Genomic DNA, 26,650 nt, shown 5'->3' with positions numbered 1-26,650 from the left:
CCCCGGGAGGGAGGGGGCCGCGGGGGCCCGAGACTAACAGGCGTCTCGCGCGAGCCGGTGACGTCGCCCCGCCCCGACTGAGGCGAAGGCGCGCCGTGGGCGTGGCGGGTGACGTCGGCGCGCTGGGCTCCGCCGGGCACAAACCGGCCCCCTCCAGTGAAGCGGTGTGAAGCCGCAAGGTGGCCATCTTGGGTCTGGGCGCGTTCGTCGCAGCACACGGTGCCCCCGCGGCGGCCATCTTGGGGGGAGAGCGAAGCGGCGGCGGCCATCTCTGAGCCGGGCGCCCGTGCCCTTCCCGAGGGCGGCGGGCTCGCCAGCTCTCCTCAGGGGGCGGGGCCAGCGCGCGCAGCCAATAGCGCCGCGCGCAGGGCTCCCTTCGCCCCGCCCCCTGCGGCAGTCACCAATCAGCGCGCGGCCCGGCCGGGGGCGGGGCCGGGGCGGAGGAGGGACGGACGGACGGACGGACGGAGCGCGGCCCCCCTCGGTCCTCGCTCGACCCCCGCTCGCCCCATCCCTCGCCATGGCGGCCTCCATCGCGGGGCTCCGCGCCTCCTACCACCGCATGCTCGACCGCATCGAGCTCATGCTGCCGCCGCGGTTCCGGCCTTTCTACAACCACCCAGCGGGTAACGGGCGGGGGTCACCTTGGCCCCCGGTTGGGCCCGCGGGGGGATCGGGGCCGCAGTAACGCGGTTAGGGTGGTTCTGTCACGGGAAAGCGGCCCCGGAGCGGAATCCTGCTCCTTAACGGGAAACTTACTGTTTTTGTGAAGGGAGAATAAGATGATCAGGCACGGCGCGGGTGGTTCCAGCCGGGATGGATGCGCTGGTGTCGCTGTCACGGTACCGCGGGGGCATCCAGGGATCGGGTGGGCTGCCAGAGCCCGGCCCAGGAGATGTGATGGGTCTAAAGGGGCCTGGAGGCCTCGGCAGCCGCTTCTTTCAAGAACATGTGGTGGAAAAATTATAGAATGATGGAATGGTTCGGGTTGGAAGGGATATTAAAGATTATCCTGTTCCGACCCCTCCCACGGGCAGGGGCGCCTTCCACCAGACCAGGTTACTCAGATACCCATCCAGCCTGGCCTTGGACACTTCCAGGGATGGCGGAGGGCGCTGCCAGGGTTTCTGATCTTGAAATGTGCGCTGGCCAAGTCAGGCAGCCTTTGGCTTTATTCCTCTTGTACTGAATCCCACGATTCTACCAAAGGCAGCTCGTGCCCTTGGTGAATTCGCTGGAGGGATCCTGTGGGTAGAGAATTTCCCTGGAATGAGCTCCCCTCACCTGACCTACAGTTTACCTTTCCGTGAGCAAACGTGGGGGTCTGTGTTATTAGGGAGAAACCTCTTGTAAAATGATCTCCTTCAGTGCCATTTACGTGGTGTTTGTCATGTAAACAAATGGCGTCGGTTGTTAAAACGAGTGCCCGATAAAATCCTGGCATTCCATAGGCTCTGTCCCCACTGTTTTGTGTCAGTGTCACAGGCATCCTTGACTCTTCACCTACCCAGAATATGCACTGTGAAAATGGACTTTGGTTTGCAGTCAGTTGCACTGTCCTCTTACAATGGCCCTGTCTTGGAAGGAAAATTGTTGCTCTAAAGAAATCACAGAGTGAAAACTGCAGTTCTCAAAATGTTTGATTTGTACTGAATTCACTAGACCAATATATTTAACATTAATGTATTGTTTTTATATATAAAGAGACAATATGTCCAACACTGAGAGACACATTCCACTGGTGTGAAATGTGGCAGCTTCCAGATGCTTTTATTGGATACAAGGCACAGCAAGTACTGGGAACATCTCTGTTCCTTCTTCACCAGAGCTGTAGTAGTAATTGGATGAGGTTTTGGAGGTTCTTTTGCAGTGCTTTTCACTTCACAAAACTGCCCGTGGGCCACTTTTGGTCATCGCCATAATGTTGTAATTAATAAATCCATTTTTAGGAATTCTGTGTATATATATATTATATATATATATACACACACATATCTATCTGTCATAATCCATACTGATGGTGGGAGAAAAGCCACAGCACAAGCAAGTATAGAAACCGAACCCCTGCAACTTCTATTTTAGCTTGAAAGTCTTGAAGGTGTGTCTGTGAGAAAGTTATGCAACAGACATCACTCTGACTGCAGAAAAAAAAAGTGGGTTACAAATGAAAGGCTCTCTTTTATCTCCAGTGACATCTAAATCTCTAGTCTAATTCAGGAATGTGTCATTGCCATGAAATTAGAAATCACTTGTGAGGCATGAGGAGCGTGCTTTCTTTTCTGGCATAAAGAAAGCTTCCAGCAAAATAATTGATGCCTGCTAAGAACTGTTTCTTTGGCTGGCATTGCTGGAGGACAGTGGAGGGCCTGGCACACCAACTCTCCAGGCTGCCATGGGAAAGTGTGGGCTGAGCTTGTGCTCCCTCCCCTTTGGCCTCTCTGGTTCACTTTGCCTGCCTAAACTCAAGTTTTCAGCACAAAGACTACTTATATTTAATAGAAGTCATAAATTCTATAAATTGATCACACATGTGGTATCCAAATTAGCCTCTGGTGTCCCCCTGCTCTCATGTGCTGCTGTCAAGTCCATCCTTGAAAAATTCTGGATATCAGGAGCTGGGAAGAGCTCGCCCTGGCTGGGTGCTTGCTGGAGTGCCTCCAGGAGAGGTGTTTGACAGTCTTACCTAATTACAGACTTGGCTTGGTACCTTCCCTGTCTCCAATTGTTTCTTAGTTCTGCAGTCAGCAGTTTGAAATGGTTGAGTTTTCTATTATTAATAAAAACTAATGTCAGTCTTCTTGAAAACTCTACTAGCTGTTTAGGGAATGTCAGTTTAATAATTTATACTCACCCCACATCCTCTAGTACTCCAAATCTGAATTTGTGTTTTAGAATAAGATAAATGTTAGTAATTAAATCTACTCTGTAAGACTGATTTATTTATAACTAGCTGTATTTGCAGCCTGATACTGACATACCAAGAAAGTGCCTAAGAGAACAGCAGCTGAAGTCTGCATCTTTAAAGGATGAATATTAAGCTGCTGTTATCTAATATTCAACAATATTAGACAAAAAGTAATGTGCTTGTAGTTATTAAATGCAGTTTGAAACTTGATTACAAGCAGGATGGGTTAAATAGCGCTTCATGCAAGGCTGCCAAGCCAGTTTTTGTTTCCCAAGTCGTAGTTTTAAACTTGAGGGTAGTTAAAACTGGAAGTACAAGTAGTTAGTGCCAGGTCTTTTTAAGACTGAATTGTTAGTGAAGAAATAGCTCTCATAAAAAGCCAGCAACCAAAGTCCTGGTGGTTACTCCTATGTAACAGTGAAAACTTGGCTTCATCTTGCATGTTATCAGAATGCTGAGCAGTGACCTAAACATTAATGTTTTTTGATAAAATTGGAAGTGTCCTGACTGTCTCCCAGGGAGTTTGGTACTTTGGATCGTGGTCTTCCGTTTAAGACTTGGAGCAGAAGTCCCAGATTAATGATTTTTGGCATGGTTGTAGGTGTGGTTTTACCTGGCTTTGTTTTAACCAACCAGTTGCTATTTTAGCACCACTGAAAGTTACATGTATTTGTAAGAGAGTTGTTTTTCCCCAGGTCCCATTCCACTGGATTTTTCTCCCTTCCTTCTGGAGATTTCATCCTCTTCCCCCATTATCCTCCTTTGCCTACTGGTGGATTTTTGGGGTGTCTTCCCTCCTATTCCTAGGCCTTTTCCTAACTCTTTTAATGATAAATGCATTTTGCCTGCTCTGGTGTCCCCAGTTGCTTCAACATGAACATACAAAATCCTACCCAGCTGTTGCAGAAATGTGTGGAGTGATTACACAACTGAAGGTTGATGAATTATGAATATTAGGTGCTAGAGCTTGTACAGCAGTAGAAACTGCTAATAGACACAATTCATTATTGAAAAAAACCGCAAAATAAACCAACTTAAACTTACTGTGGGTATTAAAACAGCCACATCTTCCTGAATAATCTAACTTATTTTCTCCCCTCCTCCCTCAGGTCCCAAAACAGTGTTTTTCTGGGCACCTATTATGAAATGGGTAAGTACAAGATGCCATCTGGTGTCTGGGTATCAAGCCCAAGGCAATCTGAGCAATGCATTGAGCAAGCAAGAGTTTCCCAGCAGATACCTGAGCCTGAAGAAAGATTAATACCAAGGCTCTAATTTTTAATATAAGGGGAGGAACAAAATTAGCCTTAATAACAGATAGCACAACATGCAGGGGATACAACATGAAGAAAATGCTTTGTGGAAAAATTGTGCTTTTCACTGAGTTTCACCAAGGCTTTCTGTTGTGAAACACCAGCTGTTGCTCAAGGTATGAGCTGGCATGATGCAAAACTCTTAAAGCACATATTTCTTCTGAGATTGAGGAATTTGAGAAATATCTTAAAGAAGCCAATTCCTAACCCTCATAGCTTGAAGGCAGGCTAAAGCATGTCAGAGTGCAAGCTAATCTTGATATGAAAGACAAAGGCAGCTGCCATTGTGGCTGTCAGTGGTGCTCTGCCTCCTGTGAGGTTCTGCTTCCCACTTGGCTACAGCCCTGGGCTCTGTTTGTGCCCAGGTGATGCAAATGCCTCCTCCTAATTCACTGTGCTCCTCCGAAGTGTTGCATTGGTACAGATAACACAAGTGATCTCTAAACCCACGAGGGTTGGATCTCCCTGTTTGATAATGAGCAAGGATGTTACCTGCTCTTGCCATTGCCAGCTGCTTTGTAACTTTGCCACTATGAACCCCAGCGTTTCATAGGCCACAGGCAACACACTGTGCCCTAAACTGCAGCTTGGTTTCTTCTGTCAGTTGTCTGGGCTGGAGCTGCAGGAACTATGGTTAACCTTCTCCTTCCTCAGAGGTTCTCCCTGGAAACACCCTCCCGAGCCTGAGGACACGGCAGCTCTTCTGTGCCAGAGGAATCCTGGGTGGCAGTCAGGGAGTTTGAGGGTTTTTTTGTGAACTGGTGTAACAGGAACATGAAACTGTATTTCCAGCAGAGGGCAATAACACAACAAACAAACCAAGAAGAGTGTTTGCTACTAATGCCAAGTAGATCAGCCAAGCTATTCCTCAATTCACCTGCAAGTTTTCTGCTATTACTGAAATTATATTTAAAAACCCCACTTTTACCCCCTCAGATGAAGCTGAGTGAAGATTATATGGGGTCATCCTTACCAGCAGTATCTTAGCCTGACATGTGGAAGAAGGCCCTTATTTAGATAAGCCTCTACTTGCTACACATGAAAACCAGAGTGGGTTTTTTTTCAGCTGCTTTCTTAAGCAGCTTTGTTTAAATTAAACTTGTTCTGGAATTAATACAAAACTGCTAATGCCTGGGATTTTATTGCCACCCAGTTGTAGCTGCCATAACTGCATTATTTTTCCTGCCACAAGGGACTGGAAGCAGATGGTGTCTCCCAGAGCCTAATTGCTCATATAATGCATCCCATCTCCTGCATAATGCAGTAGGATAAGCACTGAGCTGTGAAGCAGCTTCCCCTTGTAAAGGAGTCCCAGTGCTCACTGAATTTCTCTTTACAGGGTTTGGTGTGTGCTGGACTGGCTGACATGGCCAGACCAGCAGAAAAGCTCAGCACAGCACAGTCTGCAGTACTGATGGCCACAGGTAAAGCCACACTTACTCCATGGTTTTACACAGCACCATCTCAGAATCCTCCATCAGTACTAATCCACTTCTACAGAAAGCCTTAATTTTAACATGCTAGCTGTCACTATTGCTGTTGGATGATAATTCTAGGACAGACCTCTACTTGTTATTAAATCAGTAAAAGTTCTATAATCATATAACAGTTTTCCACATGTGTATCTTAGTTTGGAATTGTTCAGCGCAAGTTGCTATGAGTTAGAACATGAGTGTCATCCCTTAAGTTACCATGATACCACTCATTGCAGTAAGTGACCTCTTTTGCTTCAGGTCAAGTAATTTTGAAATCAGTCCAGGATATGGTGACTTTTTTAGAATAGACTTTAAGGGGTTTAACAACGGCAGGGTAATGACACTAATGTAACTGGAAAGAATTTTAAAGTGTTACAAGAAATTGGAAGCAGTGGCACATGGACTACTACACTGTTGCCTGCCAAGAATTCTCACAGTGGCAGAAACAATATCCTGTAATCCTAGAACCATTTAGATTGGAAAGGACTTTTAAGATCATTGAGTCCAACCATTAACCCAGCACTTCCAAGTCCACCACTAAAACATGTCTCTAAGTGATACAACTACACTTCTTATGAACATCTCCAGGCATGGTGCAGCACCACTTTCCTGAGCAGCTTTTTCCAATGCTTTCCCTGTCTGAAAGGGTTCTCCAAACTTGATTTTGATATCTGACACAGTCCTGTGCATTTTGCACAGGTTTTGCACAACCTCCAATGTAGTACAGCAAGCTGGATATACAGCAAAATACCACTACCCTGCAACTGAGCTGGAGAATTAAGGTCTAGGCTGCTGTAGACTACAAAGGATCTTTGTTTAATATTCAGACTATTATTGACCTTACTGTAGCTATTTTAGAAAAACGCAGTACATACCTGTAGGTGTCCCACTGGCACTTTTCACTGAGAAAAAGGTAGTTACAAGCAAAGCAGTTGTCTAACATGAAGTTGTAAAATTTATTCACTTCAACTGTGAATCTTCAACTGAATCTGCCTCCAAACTTAGAGAAGCATCTGAATATTTAATTTGAAATATCTTTAAACTTGACATTTTATTCAACAGGCCTTATTTGGTCCCGGTACTCTCTAGTTATTATTCCTAAAAACTGGAGTCTGTTTGCTGTGAACTTCTTTGTTGGCTGTGCTGGTGGCTCCCAGCTCTACCGAATATGGAGGTATGTGTTACAAAGGGTACACACTACAACTAAGCATTAACCTGGAATTTATAAATGCTGCCAGCCTCTGTCAGTGCAACAGGCAAGAGGAACTGAACGATTCATTAAACATTACAGAACATTTTTGCTACATTGTTAGTTTTACAGCTAAGTTGGAGTGAAGCTGTAAATATTTTCAGTCCAGCTAGAGCAGCATTGAATTGTGTCAGCTCCAGCTGGATCAAAGGATTCTTAAGCAGAGCAGCATTTCTTAAAAATTGTTTCTTGAAGGAAACTTTGGGAGTTTTCTGGGTTCAGTACTGGCCAGGAATGTGGCAAACTTGGCTACTTTGGAACTTCCTACACGAATTAAGCTATCCTATCCTGAGTTTCCACCCTCATGTCCATTGTAATTTTAAACCTGTTTTGCTGAGCAAACTGCTATGAAAACACTGTTATTGTAACTTGTGTCCTATTCTATTCTTAGCCTGTGCTCTTTCTTTTTTATTCCTATAGGTATAAACAGGAGCTAAAAGCACAACAGCAATAGCAGCTGCAGTAAAGAGATGCTTAACCCAGGTCAAATCTAGCAACGCACAAACCCATCCCCATGGGACCTAGCTTCACTAATTTTAATGTTTTTTTTTCCTCTGAGAAAATAAAAGAGGAAATTTAAATGTTTAGAGAGCAAATGTTTTCTAAGTACAAATAACAAAGTATCTCCACACATTTAAATAAAGGTTAACCTTTTAAAATGAAGGTGGAATTGTTTGTCTTGTATTGTCTCCTTAAAGAAACTGGCTGGATTTTGCCTTTAAAATTTGCTGAGCCTCACCTTACCTGACTCCGCTGAACAGTGCTGGGAGTGACACAGTACTGGTGACAGCCAGACCCTCAGACTGAAGTGATCTTTCCTGTCACAGTCAGGATAAACCACCTTGGTGGGGGGTTGCCATATTTCAGTAACCAGCAGTAGCATTTGCATTTCATTTCCTGATGCTCTTCCTTCCCTGGCAGCATAAGGATATCCATTCCAGCTTCAGCTACGTGTGTCTTCATTTGTTTCCCAGCCACCACTGTCCTGAACAAAAGGACAGCAAACAAATGTGCCACTGGCGGTGTAGCTTCTGTCACCCTTCACGACTCCAGGCAGAAGATGGGGGTGTTGAGGCACCAGATTCAGGAAAAGTTAACAGACAAGGCAGATTCTGATGAGTCTGTCAGCTACCTGTTTTCAAAGGCTGTCCCACCATGAAGTCAGTTCTGTGTCCTGCCACACTTCCACCTGCATTCCTTGGTCCTTCTGGCTGAAGCAGTAACACAGGGTCTCAAATGGCGACTTCTCCAGCTGTGATGGTCACTGAGTGGACACAGTGACTGAAGAATACTGCCAGGGAGAGAGGTGGTATATTCCAGTCCCCCTCCCTTCCCAGCCCCCAACCAGGTAAGACTCATCCAGCAAACCAGTAATGGGAAAAAAAAAAGTGTATTAAAATATTCACAAGATTACAATAGAAAACATTAAAGTCCATTCAAGAAAAAATATCCAAGATAATTGTTTCCAGATGAGTCTGTAAAAGCAAAAACACTAACAGTAGGTACATTGGCTCTTCATGTAATCAGGCCATGCAATGCATATCTAGCTCCCTCACACAGATTATACACCTGTCTTACAGGTGTTTGTTGTCTTGCACACCTCCAGGACAGAGGTTTATAAAAGAAAAGTACCCAGTCGATGTTTTCAATTACATTTACCACGTAAGAACAGTTGGCATTGCAGGGAGACAGAAAACATTGCACAGCACACTGATCTCCGAAGGCATTTGAACTTATATTTTAGAGTGCAAAAATACCTGTAAATGAAAGGGCTTATTAGCTTTAGGGCAGTGAAGAGAAGGGAAAGAGAAGCCTAAAGAGGAGAATAACTGCTGAGGATTGTTAATATGATTTTGTAGTCTCCCATATAAAAATGTTACACTGCAGAGGTGTGGCCACAGCCCAGATGTCTTACCCACCTTCTCTTCTCTTTTGGTGGTTTTATAGAGGAAGTATTTCCATCACCTATGATATAATAAGAGCATTTTGTATTTGAGGTCCTTGGCAGATACAGTAATAATGTAGAATTCCAAGACAGGATTCCAATACAGAGTGAAGGTGTTCTGGTCACAAATCAAATAGTCCATACCTGACCTCAGTGAATCCACTCTAAGCCGATGCAGCTTTTAAGTTGCATATACACCTTTACTGCAGTTACAAGACAGATGGTTACCCAGACAGTTCTCACAGGTTTAAAAAGTTTAAAAACCCAATTACAGCTGTTCTAGTCACAAAATGAAATACCACTAAAGCTTTGAGAGCAAACAAAACCCTACAGGTCTCCAGTTATTAATGACACACTAGGCAATGAGTTACAGGGACATACCTGCCCCCCTGTAATGGCTCTTAATGCTACTTTGTGAACATGGTGAGCATCTTCCTCACAGAACAACTGCTGAAGTCAAAAGGGCCGTGGAAACTTGATGGACTGAGTACAGCTACCAATTTACTTAGATTAATACCTTACTTGTAATCTTCTTGAAATTCATTTATGGTAATCAAAAATAAGGAAGATTTCAGACTGGTCCCAGTTTTGCTTGCATGATGAATAAAAGAATTTATTAAAGGTTTTTTTCCATAACACAGGCCTTCCCAGGTCCACTATCCAGGAGGAATGATCCCCCTGACTGTTTTAGGCACTGGCTACTGCCTCAAGAGAGCTGCCTACTCCTTCCTCCTCTGGGCTGCTGCAAGCCTGGCATGCAGCACTTGGTTTGAAAATAGACAATCCTAAAAAGAGCTGGCAGCAGTGCTACAACAGGACAAGGACAACACCCTTCGCATTCCTCAAAGTCCAAGCTGTTCTTTTCCGCCTGCAAGGAACAGCATCAGAGAATTAAGAGAACAGCAGCAGAGCAAACAGAGATAAACTTCTGGTCACCAGAACATCAGGATATGATGACTTGTCTAATCTCTGCTTGCACTACCTATCAAGGAAGAGAAGTCCTCTGTCTCCTGAGACTTTACTAAGTAAGCCAACTCAGCATCAGTCCCTTTCATCAGCACAGATTTTCATATCATTAAACAATTTCAGATAACCTGAGGAACAGAAAGTTCACAAGTGTTGTCTCACAATGCCTGAAGTTCTTCTGACTTCAGCATGAATATGTTACTTAATAATTACATTGCTCACTTTCCCATGACAAAAAAAAAAAAAAATTAAACAGCCTTGGCACTGGAGAGGGATTCAGACAGATTTTTGCCATTTCTGGGGGAAGACTTTTGTTTCTTTCTAAAAAGATGTTTAGTGTTTTTTAAAAATACTTCCAAGTTCATTCTGCTTTCATAAAGAGGACCCAAGAAGCCTTGCAGGGAGCCTCCTCCTGGAGTCTAGGCCATATGAACACACCTGTAGCTAGACAAAAGCCATGCAAGGAGATGTTTCCTCAAGTCAGTTAATACCAGCCAGATCAGTGTGTCTCCTAAAGTTAGCACCACATCAGTCCTAAAGTTAGCACCAGATTCGTGTGCTTCCTAAAGTTAGCACCACATCAGAATTGTGCTCAGATTTTCCAGTACATTCCAGCAGGAAAAGAAGCAAACATTAATAGCAGACTTCAGAGGCAAGGCCAGCCCCGTCTTCTCATAGCAGCAAGTTTCTGATCGCTATATTCATCCCAATTCTCCCTCTTACTCAAAAATGTTGGGGGGAAAGATGGTGATGAGCAGGTATGAACACAGGCAGATCAAAATCAAGTTTCTCTATCAACCACATCCAAAGCATTAGTGTTTTATTAAGTGTAAATGTTGGGAAGTAAGAGCCTGATAGATAAGGAAAGCAGCAGCAGCAGGATTCCTCATAATCTTAATCATAATATACACTGGGTTGAAAGGCACCCCTCAGGCTCATCAAATCCAACTCCTGGCCCTAGGCAGGACACCCCAAGAGTCACACCATGTGCCTGAGAGCATTGTCCAAACACTTCTTGAACTCTGTCAGGTTGCTGCTGTGACCCCTTCCCTGGGGAGCCTGTTCAGTGCCCAGTCACCCTCCAGGTGAAAAACATTTTCCTGATATCCAACCTAAACCTCCCCTGACTCATCTTCACGTCATTCCCTTGGGTCCTGTCACTGGTAACTGAGTGAAGAGATCGGTGCCTGCCCCTCTGCTTCCCCTCATGAGGATGTTGAAGACAAGAGTGGGGTCTCCTCTCAGCCTCCTCTTCTCCAGACCTCTGAACAGACCAAGTGACCTCAGCCATTTGCCATAAGGCTTCCCCTCCAGACCCTTCACCATCCTCGTGGCCTCCTTTGGACACTCTCTAATAGCTTCACGTCTTTTTTACATTGTGACACCCAAAGCTGCCCCAGGACTGGAGATGAGGCTGCCCCAGCCCAGAGCAGAGTGGGACAATCCCTCCCTTGCCCAGCTGGCAATGCTGGGCCTGGTGCCCCCAGGACAGGGATGTCCTTCCTGGCTGCCAGGGCACTGCTGACTCATATCCAATTCGCCATCAACCAGGACCCCCAGGGCCCTTTCCATGGCACTGCTGTGCAGCCTCGCATTCCCCAGTCTGTCTGTACACCCAGGGTAGCCCTATGCCAGTTGCAGAATTCAGCACTTGAGAAGATCCTATAGAATCACAGAATCACAGACTGGATTGGGCTGGGAGGGACCTTAAAGATCATCCAGTTCCAACCCCCCTGCCATGGGTAGGGACACCTTCCACCAGACCAGGTTACTCAGAGCCCCATCCAACCTGACCCTGCACATTTCCAGGGATGAGGTACCCACAGCTTCTCTGGGCAACCTGTGCCAGGGCCTCATCATCCTCTGAGCAAAGAATTTCCTGGCTACAGTCACCAACATGAGCACTGCAGCAACCAAGACAGTGGATTTTATCAACAGATGGAAGCTTGAGTGGAAAAACTACCCCTGAGTGTGTCTGGGGTGAGTAGATCCCACTCCATCAGCTTCCAGCACTGGGTACAAGTACCATAGCCCTTCATGTGGAGTCTTGCTAAAAACCCTGCTTAATTCATGAAGCAGAAGAGGTCTCCTGTGAAGAAGAAATTTGTTCATTTTTCATCTTGTATGTGTTATTGCCAAAAAATTACATGCTAAAAATATTTACAGAGCTGTTAGCTAGCCACAGCTCAATGTCTCAGTTCCCTGTGAGACTTGGCAAATACCTGAAAAGTGATGCCTTTAAAACTTCCTTTAAAACTGAAATGTGTCCTCCTTTTTGATACCAGCCAAGTCCTGGAAGAAGAATTACACAAATTCAGATATTGCAGGATTAGCAACTGACATATGGCAGAATAAATTAATCCATGGTTTCCTTCTGAGCCTCAGTTTTAAGAAGCTGGTTCTGGCTCTGAGGACAATGTCCTAAAATCTACCCAGTGCATGTATACAAAACAAAGCTGTTTATTTCTAATAAAGGGATGTAGGTGTTGTCAGGAAACCAATCAATGTAATCCTGATCAAAGAATATAGTGTTGCCATACCTAACTTTGTTGGGAAAAAAAAAAACCCTGGACACAAAATAGCTATTAAAATTGCACTGTCATAACTGAAGGATTATCTAATGTGGTTGTGAAAGGGTCTGCCATGGGCCTGTAACTATTTTTCATGTGCTTGGTGTTACAGTGACATGTGGGCTTGAGTTTGTTTGGAACAGGTTGCCCAGAGATGCTGCAGAGTTCCCACCTGTGGAGATCCTCAAAACTGGGCACAGTGCTGGGCAGCGTGCTTCTGGCTGATGCTGCTCGAGGAAGGTGAGATGATCTCCAGAGGTGCTTTCCAACCTCAACCATTCTGTGACTGATTCTGTGAAACAGACTGAACTAGGAAATGGGTAAGAGTCAGAGAAAAGGGGTTCCAATAGACCAAGCTGAAAATTATTTGCTGCCCAAAAAACGCAACCCAAAACAAAACCCCCACATTAGGATGTACAAAACAGAAATCCTTCTTCTATATGCCACTCTGAGAAGATCTCTGCTGGAAGGCCACTTCTAGTTTTGAGCACCAGATTTCAGGATACAGTGGGTCAGTGAAAGAAATCCTCATCAGCAGAGAACCTTAACAATCTAGGAGGAGTTTAACCTAGAAACAAGAGGCTGGGAAATCGTATTCAAGTGGTAGACTTGCAGAGATGAAAGAAATAAACTGCCCATCCACATCTTCTGTGCAAATATAGGTTACACAAAATAACCACACATCAAAAAAACCAAAGAGCCCTAGATTTCCTCCAGAAGTCATTCAGCCTCCACTACAGGCTTTCAAGAACAGATAAAGCACCTCCAAGGAGGTGACAGTGGTATAATGGAGCCATGGGAGAGAGGTATGGGAGTATTACAGCTTCCAGATCCCTTGGAGCCCTTTTTAACGCTTACATGAAATGACAGAGCTTTGAGGAAGAAACATTTCATTGAAAGGTTCAACAGAGTCTGAGGTAACCACCTACAGCTACAGCCTCCTATGCCTTTAACTCACTATCTCCTTTGTTTTCACAGGTAAACTACCATTTCACAAAATTCATTAGATCAACACTATCCCTGCACCTTAAAGGACTAAGCTTGAATAGCTGGGCTCACCGAGAAGTAAACAGTTCTGTGACCCACATTACACAGGTCAGGTAGGCCTAAAGATTTCCTTCACTCACACTGCTAAGACATACATTTCTGATAGCTAGGAGTCACAATTTGGCTTACAAGACCAAGTGAGAGGGTCTAGTTTACATGAGAAGGCAGCCTGTACTGAGAATCTGACCAAGGAAAGATAAATACCCTGTATACATAAAGAACTCTGAATATAAAGAAGATGTCTTCTTTATAGTCACTTCAACAAAAGAAATATAAGCAAAGAAAAAAGCATCTCCAGATCAATCTAGACTCTTCAGGCATCTTCCAGTTTCTCCATTATTAATCAAGATAAAAATATTTTAAAATTGTGATGCGAGTTTTCACTTTCTCTCTCGTCACACAAGATTTAAAAAAAAAAGAATATTGGCAATTTATAAGCAAAATTCTTACCGCATTTCAACATGCAACATTGGTCTCACTTCTGTACGATTAAATAGACTATTTACACACAATACATATATATCTCTCCCTCTGTATGCACATGCATTGGTCCTAGCCTAGGCATCAAAGGCCACATGTGAGTTCTCTGGGTCAAATCTTGCTCAAGCAATTCCAGTCTGAATGTGTGTTGTCCTTTGGATAGCTGAGGATCTCAGTTCTTCCGAATGTCGGCGTAGACCACAGACTCTGACTTGTTGATCTTGTCGCTGTGCTGTCCCCCGGAGTGATCTAACTGCGCGTAAATGACTGGGCCCTGGGGACACAATGAACAGGCACAGTCAGGCTTTTTCAGAACAGGCCCCACTGCCCCTCACTTCCATGGGGGCTGCAGCAAGATGAGAGCTAAAGCAAGACCACAGAGCTTTTATGACTGCGAATGGCACTTGGAAGCAGGTGGAATGAACCCTCAGCTGCACATGAGCTCTAGTCTGCCACCTTTCTCCTCTCAGGAGCATGCCAAACAGCACCCTTGCCTCTCTCCAGGACTGCCCGCTCCTCACAGAAAGCAAAATCTGGGATCCTTTGCTCTGAAAAGCAGCAATTCTTACGTGCAAAGACACGTGGCTTAGTCAGATGCATGCCAGATTTAATATTGTTCAAGAGGAACTGTACTAGAGGTTTACCAGTCAACAGCAGAGTGTACTTCCCAAACTGCTATTCAGGTCCTGTAAATCCCAGCACGGCTGTACCACTTAGGTGATGAGGGAGAGGATAAAGCTGCAGCCACTCTGTGATTCGAGTCACTGCCCAAACCAGTGATGGGGCCAAGACTTACACAGCAGTGAGCCAGGAAGTGCTAAAATGGTGCAGCAATACAGAATTCTTACCTGACTTACGAGCCGGCCCAGGCAGCAGCAGCTCACAGACACGCTGGGCAGGCACGGCCTCACACATCTTTGTGACATTTGCTGGGGTGCAGGGGAGGACATTACAGCCCTGTCTTTCAGCTGACCGTGTAAACACTTCCTAAAACCCCACATCCTCTAAAACACAGCCCAGGGAAAGCCAGCTGCAGCTACTGGAGACAGGCTGAGGACAGGACTGCAGCCTCCACAGAGCAGAGGTGCAGCAAGGCAGGTGGGAGCTCGATGGCAAGAGAGCTGCAGCTCCCACACTGAAGCCCCCAGCTGAGACAAGCACAGGGCACAGCGCTGCCACCACCTACCATGCGACCTCAACAGAGGGACCACACACCCCATGCAGGAGGGAAAGGGACTGTCCTATCTGGCAGTGAGTGGGGGGGGATTAAAAAGAGAGCTTTTAGTTTGGTTGTGGCTTTTTCAGCAGTTTTTCCTTCAAACCCTCTCATCCATTTAACTATTCTGGTTTCCCGTATGTCCCAGGAAGAAGTAGCCTTCACTGGCACTCCTACCCCCTTCTTGCCAGTACTTCTGGAATCCTGACAAATTAGAAAATATTTGTATAGACCTGACACAGAAATTTTTCCATCTATTTTCCAAAGCAATTATGAGCCAGAGATGAAAACAGACCTTCTGTACAGAAAATTAAACCCTTGAAGGACGGCAGGTACCTTCTTGCACAGCTGCTTTTCCCCCAGCACAGTGGCAGAGCACACATGTGAGAAACACCTTGTTCTCTTTCAGAAGTCATTTAAATCCACATTTTCTTCTTTCTGGGTAAAGCATTTCCAAAGTAATAAAGAACACAGGAAGAAGATGGACTGAAGAGTGAAAACTTGCAAGTAGGTATAAAACACTGAATATAAACAACACACTGAGAAAATGGGGGGAAAAAAAGACACTGATGTCCTAGAAAACTCTAGATTTCAAATCTCATTATAGCAACTTTTTTTTTATTTCTCTGCTATTTGCTTTCATGTCGTTCTGGTCTCCAACACTGTATTGAAATTACATTACTAATTCCAATCAGAGCACAGTGTCTATATAAACTTCAAGGCGAAGTAACCCTGAAGTTTAATTGCAAGCAATTTTGGAAGTCTCATCTGCCTGAGGCCAGAGGCCAAGGGCATGATAAATTCAGCTTGAAAGCACTATCAGTTTAAAACAATATAAAAATAATAAATCTAACTGCATAAGGTAGTCACTATGACATTCCAAATTTTGTTCAAGTAATTCTGATGGGTCAATTTTCTACCACAGGAGTTCACTCACTATCAGTTACCACTATTCTAGGTTTTTGCCAGTTTAAATATAGTTACTCAGCTGCAACCAGCATGGTAGTGGTGTGGAGAGACTGACTGGTCTGATCAGCTGATCCAGACCAAGCTATCATTGTCTCAATGTGTTTATTGTCAGTCACCTAAAAAAAGTGGTAGATGGCCAACACAGAGAAAAGGAGGGGCCAAGGATTTATTGCAGTGCTCATCTTTTTGATTTGCTGCCAACTGATTCTCTAGCTGACTATAAGCGTCACCTGGGGCATTTTAAAAACAGTCTAAACAATTCAGAATTTTCATCTAATCCCAAGCAAGCTCATCCTGACTCTTCAGAACCAGAAGACAGACCAGCACTGCTATATAAAACCAGCATTCCCTGAAGCCTTGCAATTTTTCTATTCAGAACTGAAGGGAAAAGAGTAGCAGATGTACCTGCTAAGGGTTTGTCAGCAGAGTCATGAACTGCAAGTTACAGCAAAGAAAAAGGAATTACAAAGTTAGACCACCATGATCCAACAGGAGTCTACAGAATTTTCAAATTTCTCGAATTCTGAATGATGCTGCAACTACCATAGATTCTGGCTCTGGGAAAGGTATCTGAAATTTAAATCAAGATTCCTGGCATCATGAACTGCTCCTTCTCAGGGTCCCGGGATCCAAACAAGGACATCCATGTGGGAAATCAATGTAGTTCTTGCCTTCACTGGAAGTCGTTTCTTACCCACGCAAGTAACAGTCCTGGCAGAACAGCAGTCACTAGAGAATGATGGCACTGACAAGAACCACCACAGACAAATCTGACAGGACAGAACATACCTGCTGAGAAGGAGGGCACAGTGAAAACAAGTGGAGCTGATTCAAGCAGCTGAACACTCACAGAATCAGATATGCAAACTCCAGAAAGCAAGGTCCACACCTGAGTAACTTGCACTCAAAACTCCAAGGAAGTGCAGGCTCAATGCACTTTCAGCTGAGATGTGATGCAGACAAATACTCCATCACTGATTCTTGAACTGATACATAAATAAAAAAATGAATGAACTTCATTTAATTAATTTAAATGCCACTCTGTGAACACCTCTGTTACTGTTCTTAACTTGCAGAGGCAGAAGTTTTGTTTGTACTCACAGTTCTTTTCCACCAGAGAAGTACAAAGCATTCATTCACTTCCTACACATCCCACCTTGTAAAAAAGCTACAAGAAGACCACAGGCCTCTGCTGTTTGACCACAGCACTGACTGTGGGAACCACTGGTCTAGAGCTGCCAGGCATTCCAAGAGATTAAGAGTCTGCCTGAATCAGAAAGAAGCCTGCAACAGCTTTGGGAACTGCTAGGAATGAGTATCTGCCTTTCACCTAGACAACACCTCAAAAGCTTGAATACTGCAACTCATTTCTTGATTACCAAGAAACAGCAGGTTTTACTTGTATGTGATGCAAGAGTTCAAATATGTTGATTTGCATGCTGATATGACCCTTAAAGAAACAACTAAACAATGGTTAGAAGCTAACAATGTACGTGTAATCAACTGAAATTTAGCTTCCTCACTTGTTTAAATATTCTGTTCAAAATCTGACCTACCCTCATTTCACTGTGGATCTTTTTAAAGAAAAGTAAATATGTTCTGTAAAGATGGGGCAAATGCTTGACAGGAGGTACAGGAACCACTTGCTGCTACAAATGTCTGCCAAGAAAAGAAGCTCTCTTTGCCTGACAAAAGAGATTAAAAATAAAAAAAACTAAACTAAAACTGAACAAAACAAAAGCCATTTGCAGTATTTTTCTGTTGAGGTCAGCAGTGTTCACACTTTGTGTTTTCCTTTCGGAACTTACCTGCAGGGAGAACTCTGCCAATGAATAAACAGACCAGAGTGACTACAGAAGGGAAAAAGCACCCTGATTCTGAGTTAACATTACAAAGTTTAGATTTACTCTGCTGCTCCTTCCAGCACACTGAGACTCAGAACACTGGGGACATGGAAAGGTGGGGACACCACAAGTTTTCACACCAAAACATTGGAGTATTTTTGCTTTCAAGATGCAAGCACAGAACAGCATCTGTGTGTAGCTCTCAAGGCACTTGCATGTGCTCCTTCACACAACAGTAATTAGATAAAACATCTTGGTTTTTTGACCTATGGACGTTGACTCCCAACAGCTACTGCATCATAAATCCCACAAAATCTTTTTTTTTTTCCCCTGGAAGCGGAGATGGTGGGAATCACCTGTCTCATTCACCCATTCCAGAAGCATCTCCCATGATCTAGAAAAGATAAGCTTTATCTAGGCCTTACAGGCAGCCTGCTGCTACTAGACCCACTCCAGTCAAAATGTGACTATTTTAAAATCCTGAGTATACAGCCTCTGTGTTCAGAGAATAATTGATCTCTGAAGTCAGAAGGCAGCTTTGTGGGCCTGTGTGCTAAAACTTTGGAAATACTGCATGGCCCAGAACAAAATGCATTTCAAAACCAAACCAGAAGCCCAGCAGAGTAGGAGTTTTGACTTTACTGAGCTGACTGTTAGCACATTTGTTCTTTTCCTGTAGCATTAGCACACTAACACACATGTCCATTATTTTTTGAGGAGAAAATAAGGAACCAGGTATTAACTTGCACACACGACACTGCGGCCACTTGCTAAAAGGTGGCTAATTAAGAAGAAGTCTACTTTGAACTTAAACTCTCTCAGGACCTGTATCTCCACAGGAAAATTGCTGGGAATACACAAATCAAGAGGGAAGAAACAGCTTCCACATAAGGAAATCCTGTACTGGTAGCAGGTAAGGATCCATTGCGTAGAATCCCTGTCTGACTCATGCTCTGTCCCCTCCCATGGGATGCTAAGTCTGGATAAAAGCCACTTTTTCCCTTCAAAGTCAGCAGAACTTTGCCAACTGCAGCAAGCACAAAGAGCGGCACTTTCAAGGCCACAAAAGTTGGGAAGCTCAGCAGACCAGAGCTGTCAGCAGCACAAGTCATCTGCAAACTGGTCAGCATCTGGCTCCTCTCCTTGTGAAGGAAGGACATGCCATGGAGCACGAGAGTGTAAGGCAAATTCCTCCCCATTACCATCCCAGAACAGATTAGGCAGCTTTATGGGGTGATCCATATCTGGCAGACAGAGTGTTGTGTCTGTGCTACAGAGATACTCACTGACCATTCCTCATCCTTGCACTTCACTACCACCTGTACATGTTAATGCACAAGATCACAAGCACAGTTTTTTATAATTTAGTATGAAAAGGGCATAAAACTCCATCTCAGCTAAACCAAGATGCTGCTCTTTCGACTGCACCAAGCCTTCTACAGCAGGGTTCACCAGTCCCAGCTTACTGTGCACCCCTTGACCAGAGCACGCACTTTCACCAGCAGACAGCCCCCAATGCACGAATCCCACCCTGCCTGGATGTTTTCCAAAGCAGCTGCCCCAGGCTCGGGGGGAGTCCTGCCTGGGAGCAGCAGGAGCAGTTTACCTGGTGTGATCTGGCGGGCACGCTGTTTACCAGGCCCTCTGTGTCGGAGGGCGCCTTCTGCGGAGCCTGCTTAACCGGAGACATCAAGCTCTCAGAGGTACTGCAGCTGACGAGGTGGCAGAGCAGAGTTTGCACGACAGTGTTCAAGAGGCACACACAAAAAATAAAAAACAAACCAAACAGAAAACCAAACCAAAACAAACAAACAAAAACAAAACAAACAACAACAAAAAAAAAAAAAAACAGAAGACGAATGATGGCAAAATGAAATGCGGTACATTACACCAAAGTAAAAAAATGAACATAATGGATTCTGAAATAAACACACACGATTCTCCATCTCTCCCGAGACATTTCTCTGTCCTTCCTCTGAGTTTCATTGGTAAGCAACAGGAAGGAGCAGCTATTAACATAGGACAGCAGCTCCTCCACAACCCCTGGTCCTTAGATACTCCCCATTCAACTCAACCTCTCTAAAATCATGTGTTTTCTTCTCAGTTAACAGGGGTAAGTAGCAATTATCTTCTAACTAGGAGATAAACAGTCCCTGTCACTGAGGCAAGTGTTGTACCAGTGCTACAGTTAGAGGCAACATTTGCCAGCCAGCAAGGTACATCCTACCCAACTCTGCATTAGTTCCCTTGCTTTTAGTTCAGCTGTGAGCCCAAAGTAATTCTCCCAGCAGACACCAGTTCTCTGGAGCAATTACCTCAGGAGTCACACAGGACATTTAAGCTACGTGCCCTCATACAGCTACTTGAATATCTAATCAGGCAAATCTTGGTTTTCAAACAAAAGAACTGTCTCGTGGTGACAACCAACACCCCTAAAAGAAGGCAGCTGGTTTTCACCCTCTGATTGCTTCTTTCCATCTGCTTAAAGCAGGACTGAAAAGAAAACAAGCATGTGACTTGAAATTAACGTCACAAAGCTAATTACAGGAACAAATGTCCTTCAAGATGGTGGCTTCTGGACAATGCAGTAATGGGTCTCTCAGTGCTAGGTCTACCTCCTTGTACCCAAGCACCCAAGGAAGTTAAGTAGCCACCTCCTTGGCAGCAGTCACAGGAGTGCCCTCTGCTACCACAACCCCCTGGCCACTGGGCTTCCTTTTCCCCCAGTCTTTGTAGACAGACAGTGTATAAAGTGAGTACAGAAACAAACCAGGACAGTGACATTAAGAAGACCACCTCCTCACAGGGCAAGCTTTTTTTATCCTTTGATAGGTCTTACCATAGCAGCTTAGCTCCTCATACATGCAGCATAAGAATTAAAAAATACTGCCCCAGCCATCATGGCAAGGGGTCTCTACTGTCTCAGAGACAATGCATCCCTTCTGTTACCAAAATTATGTAATCATTAATTGTTTTATACACAAAACTCCTCAGATCTACACTATCTAAGTGTTATCATTCAGGTTTAAGCAACTAATGTACTTAGATCCCTGCAAGTTTTCAAACACCCAAACTGTCTGAGCTTACAGGGAATTTACTTTTATTCTGACACAGAAAGAGCTCTGAATTTCCTGTGCTTTAGTCAATGCACTGCCAAGTTCACTGTTGGAAGAGATGGAGGGACACCATCTGGGATAAATAACAACTCCACCCCAGTCAGACACGAGACAATGAAACCCAAGCACCCAGTGAAATGCATCATCCCTTTGCCAACAGATTCCAGCACAAATTACAGTGATGTTAGTAGAGAGCTAGCTGGTTAGTCAGCAAAGGAAGAGGAAATGTGTACACACACACAGGTATTAACAGCAACCACCAACTTGATTAGTTACCATGGTGTCTAGTGGGACTGGAAGAGAAGACCCAGCCCTGTTACATTCCCAATCTGGCGTCTATATCAGGATCTCTGTAAGGAGAGGAAGGTAAGCAGGATCCGATCCCAGCACACCAAGGCAGAAAGAAAAAAAACAAAACAAAAAAACACCAAAGTCAGAGCATGAATGGAAACCGTGGCCATGCAGGGGTTCCAGATGCCACGCAGGGCCCCAGCCCACCTCAGTTCAAGGCAGAATGGTTATCTAGGAGGAAGTGCTTCTCTCCACCACCACGCACCGGGTTAGCATCATGTAGAAGACAGTCCGTAAGTTTGGAGGGAGTCACAGCACACTTGGTTTCTTTCTACACATCATGCAGAGCTGGCATGGTCAGTGAAAGCAGGATTTAAACCTCAGAGATTAATCTCCCAAGAGAGTAGTGAAATCTACTACAAGAAATCACAGTGCATGAACTACTGCTCCGGGCTCAGCACCAACATGTGTCCTTCAGCAGGAAGACACTGGAGAGCAGGTCAGTGGGAAGCAGGGCAAGCAGGCCACCTCAGGCACACTGCTGGTGCATGACACTGCAGGGTTCTTTTCAATTCTTAGGGGAAGGACACATGCAGAAAGGGAAAACCAGGCTTTCCAGACAATTTTGAGCACACACAGCCACCCTTGCTGTATTTAGCCTTACCATTGGGCAATAGCCAACTCACTTTGTCTAAGCTCTCCGACTGGGAAAAGGACAGGGCAAAGTTTAATTTGGAAATCCCCACAATCTTATTTTTGGAGTTATTTTCTTTTATCCCACAGGCAACCCAAAGAACCTGCAATAAGCAGGAATATTTGTTGGGCAAAGAACAGAAGAAACTTGTATGTTTTGGGGTTGTTTCTACGACTACATACATAATTTTCATTCTTTCTTAGAAAAGCAAGTTACCAGCTAATTAGAGAGGAGAAAAAAGGAAGCACCTCCTCCACCAGCAGCAAGTTTCATCACCACAGGACTCTAATCTGCCTTTGTCAGTTCTTGTGACTTTTTTATATGCCCACTCAAAGAACTGTGCTTCACTTTGGAGTTATCCTCCTAACGCTACAAACCCTGCAGGGATGGTAACAGTTAACGCAAAACAGACAGTGAATGAGAATGGATGCAGAGTGGCTACTCCTTCCTTACTTTCAAGTAGGGTGATGAAGGGGGTTTTGGCAAGTATACTCCGGGCTTAGGAGGCAGGCACTGGCAACAGAAAAATCAAGTCCTAATATCAACACACAGCATTCCTTAAAAGTGCATGTGTGGTGCTTTTCCTTTAGAAGTGGAAAGGAAAGTAGAGCTGGAGGGAAGGGGAACAGACCAGAGCTAGGGGATCTTGGATTAAATGCTCTGAGGGCATATATCCTTGTGTTTGGGGATCAACTTCAACACCGAGTGATTTTCAGGTGCAACTCACGGTCAGTAGATCTTTTCAAGCACAGTACAGAGGTAATCACTAAAGGCAGATGATCAGAGTTCCACATGACCATATCTACCTCTAGCCATGGTTGCCAAGGCTTGGCTGAAACAACTCCTACCCCCCTTAAATCCCTCCCTCTGATCCTGCTGCTGTTCCTCACATCAGCCACGGGTGAGGAGGGAGATCTCTTACCCAGAGTATCGTTTTTTAGAGTTGTTCTTTCTGATGACAAGACACACGACAATAGAGATGAGCGATGAGAGACCTGTAACCGTACCGATGGCTATCCCTGCCACGGTGGCAATGGGGAACGCAGGCAGGCTGTCTGCGGAGAGAAGGGAGAAAACATTCAACTCTTCTGCATTCCCTGCTCAACAGAACTGCAAACCACAAATGCCCTTGAGCCTGGATTCCTTTAGAGCAGAAGGCACTAATGTAATACCCAGAAATTACAGCATGCAACCTAAGTGGCAGTGGCAGCAGGCAGCCAGCAGAGTAACATACGAACAGAGCACACACCAGGAGTGTTCTTAATGTCACCGTCCTTCAGGAGAGAGCTCATGTTGAACCAAAGGTTTTTACATGTCAGGGAACACAAGTGACAATGAGGACAACCCTGTCTCATTTTGTATCTGAAGGGGATGAAAAACCAGGTTACAGCCATCTGGCAATTCCCAGCGAGATCAACAGGAAAAGGCAGGCACGCCTGAAAGCAGATTTGGACACAGCACATCGCTAATCCACTAGGAGTGCTGAAGGCTGGGTGTTCTCCAGGGAGCATGCAGCACACAGCACAGCTCCTACCAGGACCACTCTTAGCAGGGTTTATACATGACTCTGGTGTATCAAAATACAACCCTGCACATTTTTATAGACTCATTTTTTTTCCCTTCTTAAGTCAGGATCATTGCACAATACCAGGAAAACACATAGAAGAACACAGTATTGCTTTACTCACGTCTTCCCTAATATTATTTTGGGGGAGAGTAAGCCAAAAAAGAGCAGCCAGAAATAAAAGCCAATCAGAGAATGAGTACAAAATACTTACAAGTCAAAGAATACACAGACTACCATTACAGCTTTTCCCAGCAAGAAACAAAGTCCCCTCCTTCCCCCCACATTGTGTTTAACACAAGGAACATCTTAGGCCAGAGAGTTTTTTACAAGACTCCATGCTACACTAGCTACTTGTACCAAATATAAGTGAATCAGCAAAAGATCCAACAGGTAAAACCTACACCTATATAGAAAAATTCCTCTCAGACACTTGCATCTGATCATCACAGAATTGTTGAGGTTGGAAGGGATGTCTTGAGATTGTCTAGTCCAAACCCCTGCTTAAGCAGGGCCAAGTAGCACAGTTTGCTCAGTACTCTGTCCGCTTTGGATTTGACTGTCTCCAAGGATGGGAGACTCTTCAGGCAACCTAGTCCTAGCGTTCAACCACAGTAAAAATGTGGGGTTTTAATTGCAGACGGAATTTCCTGTGTTTCAACTTATGCCAATTGTCTTTTGTCCTGTCACCAGGCACCACTGAAGAGCCTGGCTCAGTCTTCTTTAGGTGCTATCAATGTACGTAAATACCTGGTGAGAGGATTCTCCTGAATCTTTCTTCTCTTTTGCAGGCTAGGTCACCCCTCCTTCTCTTCTCCAGGCCAGACAAACCCAGCTGCCTCCATTTCTCCTCACATGAAAGGTGGAACAGTCCCTCAACCGTGGTTGTTGCCCTTTGCTGGACTCATTCCAGCAGGGACCACAGACCAGCAGTACCCCAAAACAGAAGCATCATACTGAGAAAACAGGGCTTACATTTAGTCCTCTTCCTTTTGAATTCAGTGATTTTCAGCAGAAGGGCTACCTGACTTCTGGCTTTTTCCACTGATCGTAACACCATTCAGCCAAACAGCACAGCAGCAGCTTTCCTGGCTCTCCCGTGTGAGATGCCAGTTCACAGCAATATGGGAATTCAGAGTCTTAGTAAGAAATTAAGTATGAAGATATGAGTGCCACAACCTGGAGGAAGACATTCTTTCCAGAACCCTTCAGCAGCCCAGGGATCCATCTGCTATTAAGGGAGTCCTACAAGTGGTAATATTTTTCAGATATGTAAGATGTGATTGTATTTGAGGCCCATGCAAAAATGAACTGATTTATTTTGAGGCATGTAAGGAGTTCCCTAGTTTCTGTGCTTTTTCACCTCTCCTAAAGTGCAGGGATAACTGTTTGCAAAAGCATCAAAACAGACATGCATTTCTGATAGCAGACCAGCTGCTGCCTTGTACACCAGAAAACACACAAACTTCATCAGAGCAAGAAAGCAAGTGACATTTCACAACTATAGTGAAGAATATCTGCTGAAAGAATGGCATTAGAACTCTGATAGTTTTGTCACTTCTTCGACTCATGAGGGTTTTTTTGGTTGCTTGAATCTGAGTGATGGACAGCAGTTAAATTCTGTTAACAAAGCTTTTTAAGACTGTATTAAAAAATGCTAGCGTTTGCATGTGAAACTAAGAGCGTGGCTTTACTGCTTTTCAGAAAATGGTCCCTATTTTTTCCAATATTTTCCAGTATTCCACATGCTACGGCTACATGAATTCCTCATAAGCACTTCCAGAGCAGCCAATGACTTCATTGTAAAAGACAGTTCCAGCTACATAACCAAACACCAGCTCTGAAAGCCAATATTTAAGTTAACAGCTCAACACAAACCAAAAATCCAGCCATTCAGAGAACACTTTTCACTAACTGGCACTGAAATTCAGAGCAATTTCCATTTCATTAAGACCATGTTAGTATCAGTTTTATGAAACAGGCAGGAAAGTGAAGTTTCCATTGCTCCTAAGTGTAAAGATTTTCTTACCATTCCAATTTTTTTCCCCATGTGTGCTCAGACTAAAGATGGATCACCTCCAGGTAACACAAGCTGTCTTGAACACAGTGTTAAGCAGCTTCCTATTACAAGTAGGGTCAGCCTAGTGTAAGAACTTGGAATTCCCTACAAATTTTTGTTGTTTAGGCTTTTGAATGGTAGTCCTTTCCAGATTCAGATACTCTACTGAAAAAGCAGTCTTGCTTTTCATCCCTGCCAGTAGGATTGTTCCAACGTACTTGATAGAGCTGTTTGTGCAAACACCATGCAGGTACTGCAGTGAAAATCACCTGGGTTAGTTTCGCAATTTTTAAAAATTAGGCCACCGTGGAACTTGTTAAATGTTTAATGCAAAACCTAGAACTAACCTATCATCTATTAGATCATTTAAATGTGCAAAGAATGAATGTGCCTTTGAACAATTTACAACAGTTCAGAACAACAATTCAGAAACATTAGATGTATACATAGTAAAAAAACAATATGCAAAAGTGCCATCATGTATTTATTTGAAAATTTAATTTAATTGAAAAAATTTAATTAATTTAATTGAAAAAAATTTGCTCCAGCTCAGTTCAGGATAAGTTTTCACAGACAGCTGAAGACAATTGTTGCAGCATTTTTCTGATGGTGAGAAGTATTTCAAATACAGTGCTCCATTCAGAATCAGTGAGATTCTCTTGTCCAGATGTCTCACCTACGGGGAAGCCAGCATGCAAGACTGTCAAAAAGTATCAGCTGAAGTAGTGCACTGAAGTCAGTCCTCACTTGCTTAACCTGGGTTAAAATCTGAAAAGGCTTTGCCAAGACAGCCTGACTTTGCCAAACCAGCAGCTGCTTTACTGCTTCTTCATAGTGACAATCATTGGGGGAAAATAAACAGACCCTATTTTACATAGGCTTCAGACTTCCAAGAAACAGAAAGTTCTAAGTGATGGCTGGACCTCCAAGGGTCCCACTCAACCCAA

The 26,650-nt window shown here is 44.2% G+C and overlaps 2 protein-coding genes across 6 annotated transcripts in view; one reads left to right on the top strand and one right to left on the bottom strand.

The window, feature by feature from the left end:
- Positions 1-422: 422 nt before the first annotated feature.
- On the top strand, positions 423-7,605 carry MPC2 (mitochondrial pyruvate carrier 2). Its single transcript, XM_042037955.1, has 5 exons — positions 423-626; positions 4,015-4,055; positions 5,558-5,642; positions 6,756-6,867; positions 7,363-7,605. Exons 1-5 carry the CDS (start codon positions 521-523, stop codon positions 7,394-7,396), a joined length of 378 nt encoding a protein of 125 aa, XP_041893889.1. The 5' UTR covers positions 423-520; the 3' UTR covers positions 7,397-7,605.
- Positions 7,606-8,313: 708 nt separating this feature from the next.
- MPZL1 (myelin protein zero like 1) overlaps positions 8,314-26,650 on the bottom strand; it is a 37,781-nt gene continuing 19,444 nt past the window's right edge. For 4 of the 5 annotated variants that reach the window (XM_042037948.1, XM_042037949.1, XM_042037953.1 and 1 more), the window contains exons 4-6: positions 23,003-23,135; positions 19,586-19,691; positions 8,314-14,224 (exon numbers count right to left, since the gene is read on the bottom strand). In XM_042037948.1, coding sequence (XP_041893882.1) covers positions 14,123-14,224; positions 19,586-19,691; positions 23,003-23,135 — 341 coding nt within the window. In that variant the 3' untranslated portion in view covers positions 8,314-14,122. Of the gene's footprint in view, positions 14,225-19,585; positions 19,692-21,371; positions 21,446-23,002; positions 23,136-26,650 lie in introns of those variants that run through there. The other variant, XM_042037954.1, reaches the window with a different exon arrangement.

This window comes from Corvus kubaryi, unplaced genomic scaffold (assembly GCF_017639235.1).
Source record: "Corvus kubaryi isolate FWS band 111438036 unplaced genomic scaffold, C.kubaryi_AGA036_p1.0 37391, whole genome shotgun sequence".
NCBI classification, from domain to species: domain Eukaryota; kingdom Metazoa; phylum Chordata; class Aves; order Passeriformes; family Corvidae; genus Corvus; species Corvus kubaryi.
Note: the sequence above shows the minus strand (reverse complement) of the source record. Positions and strands in the feature narration are given on the sequence as shown.

Bases quoted from the DNA above. Each gene is read 5' to 3' on its own strand.
- MPC2 (XM_042037955.1), top strand. From the start codon at position 521: ATGGCGGCCTCCATCGCGGGGCTCCGCGCCTCCTACCACCGCATGCTC. The intron at 5,643-6,755 runs GTAAAGCCACAC...TTTATTCAACAG, and splicing joins TGCAGTACTGATGGCCACAG to GCCTTATTTGGTCCCGGTAC. The intron at 6,868-7,362 runs GTATGTGTTACA...TTATTCCTATAG, and splicing joins CAGCTCTACCGAATATGGAG to GTATAAACAGGAGCTAAAAG.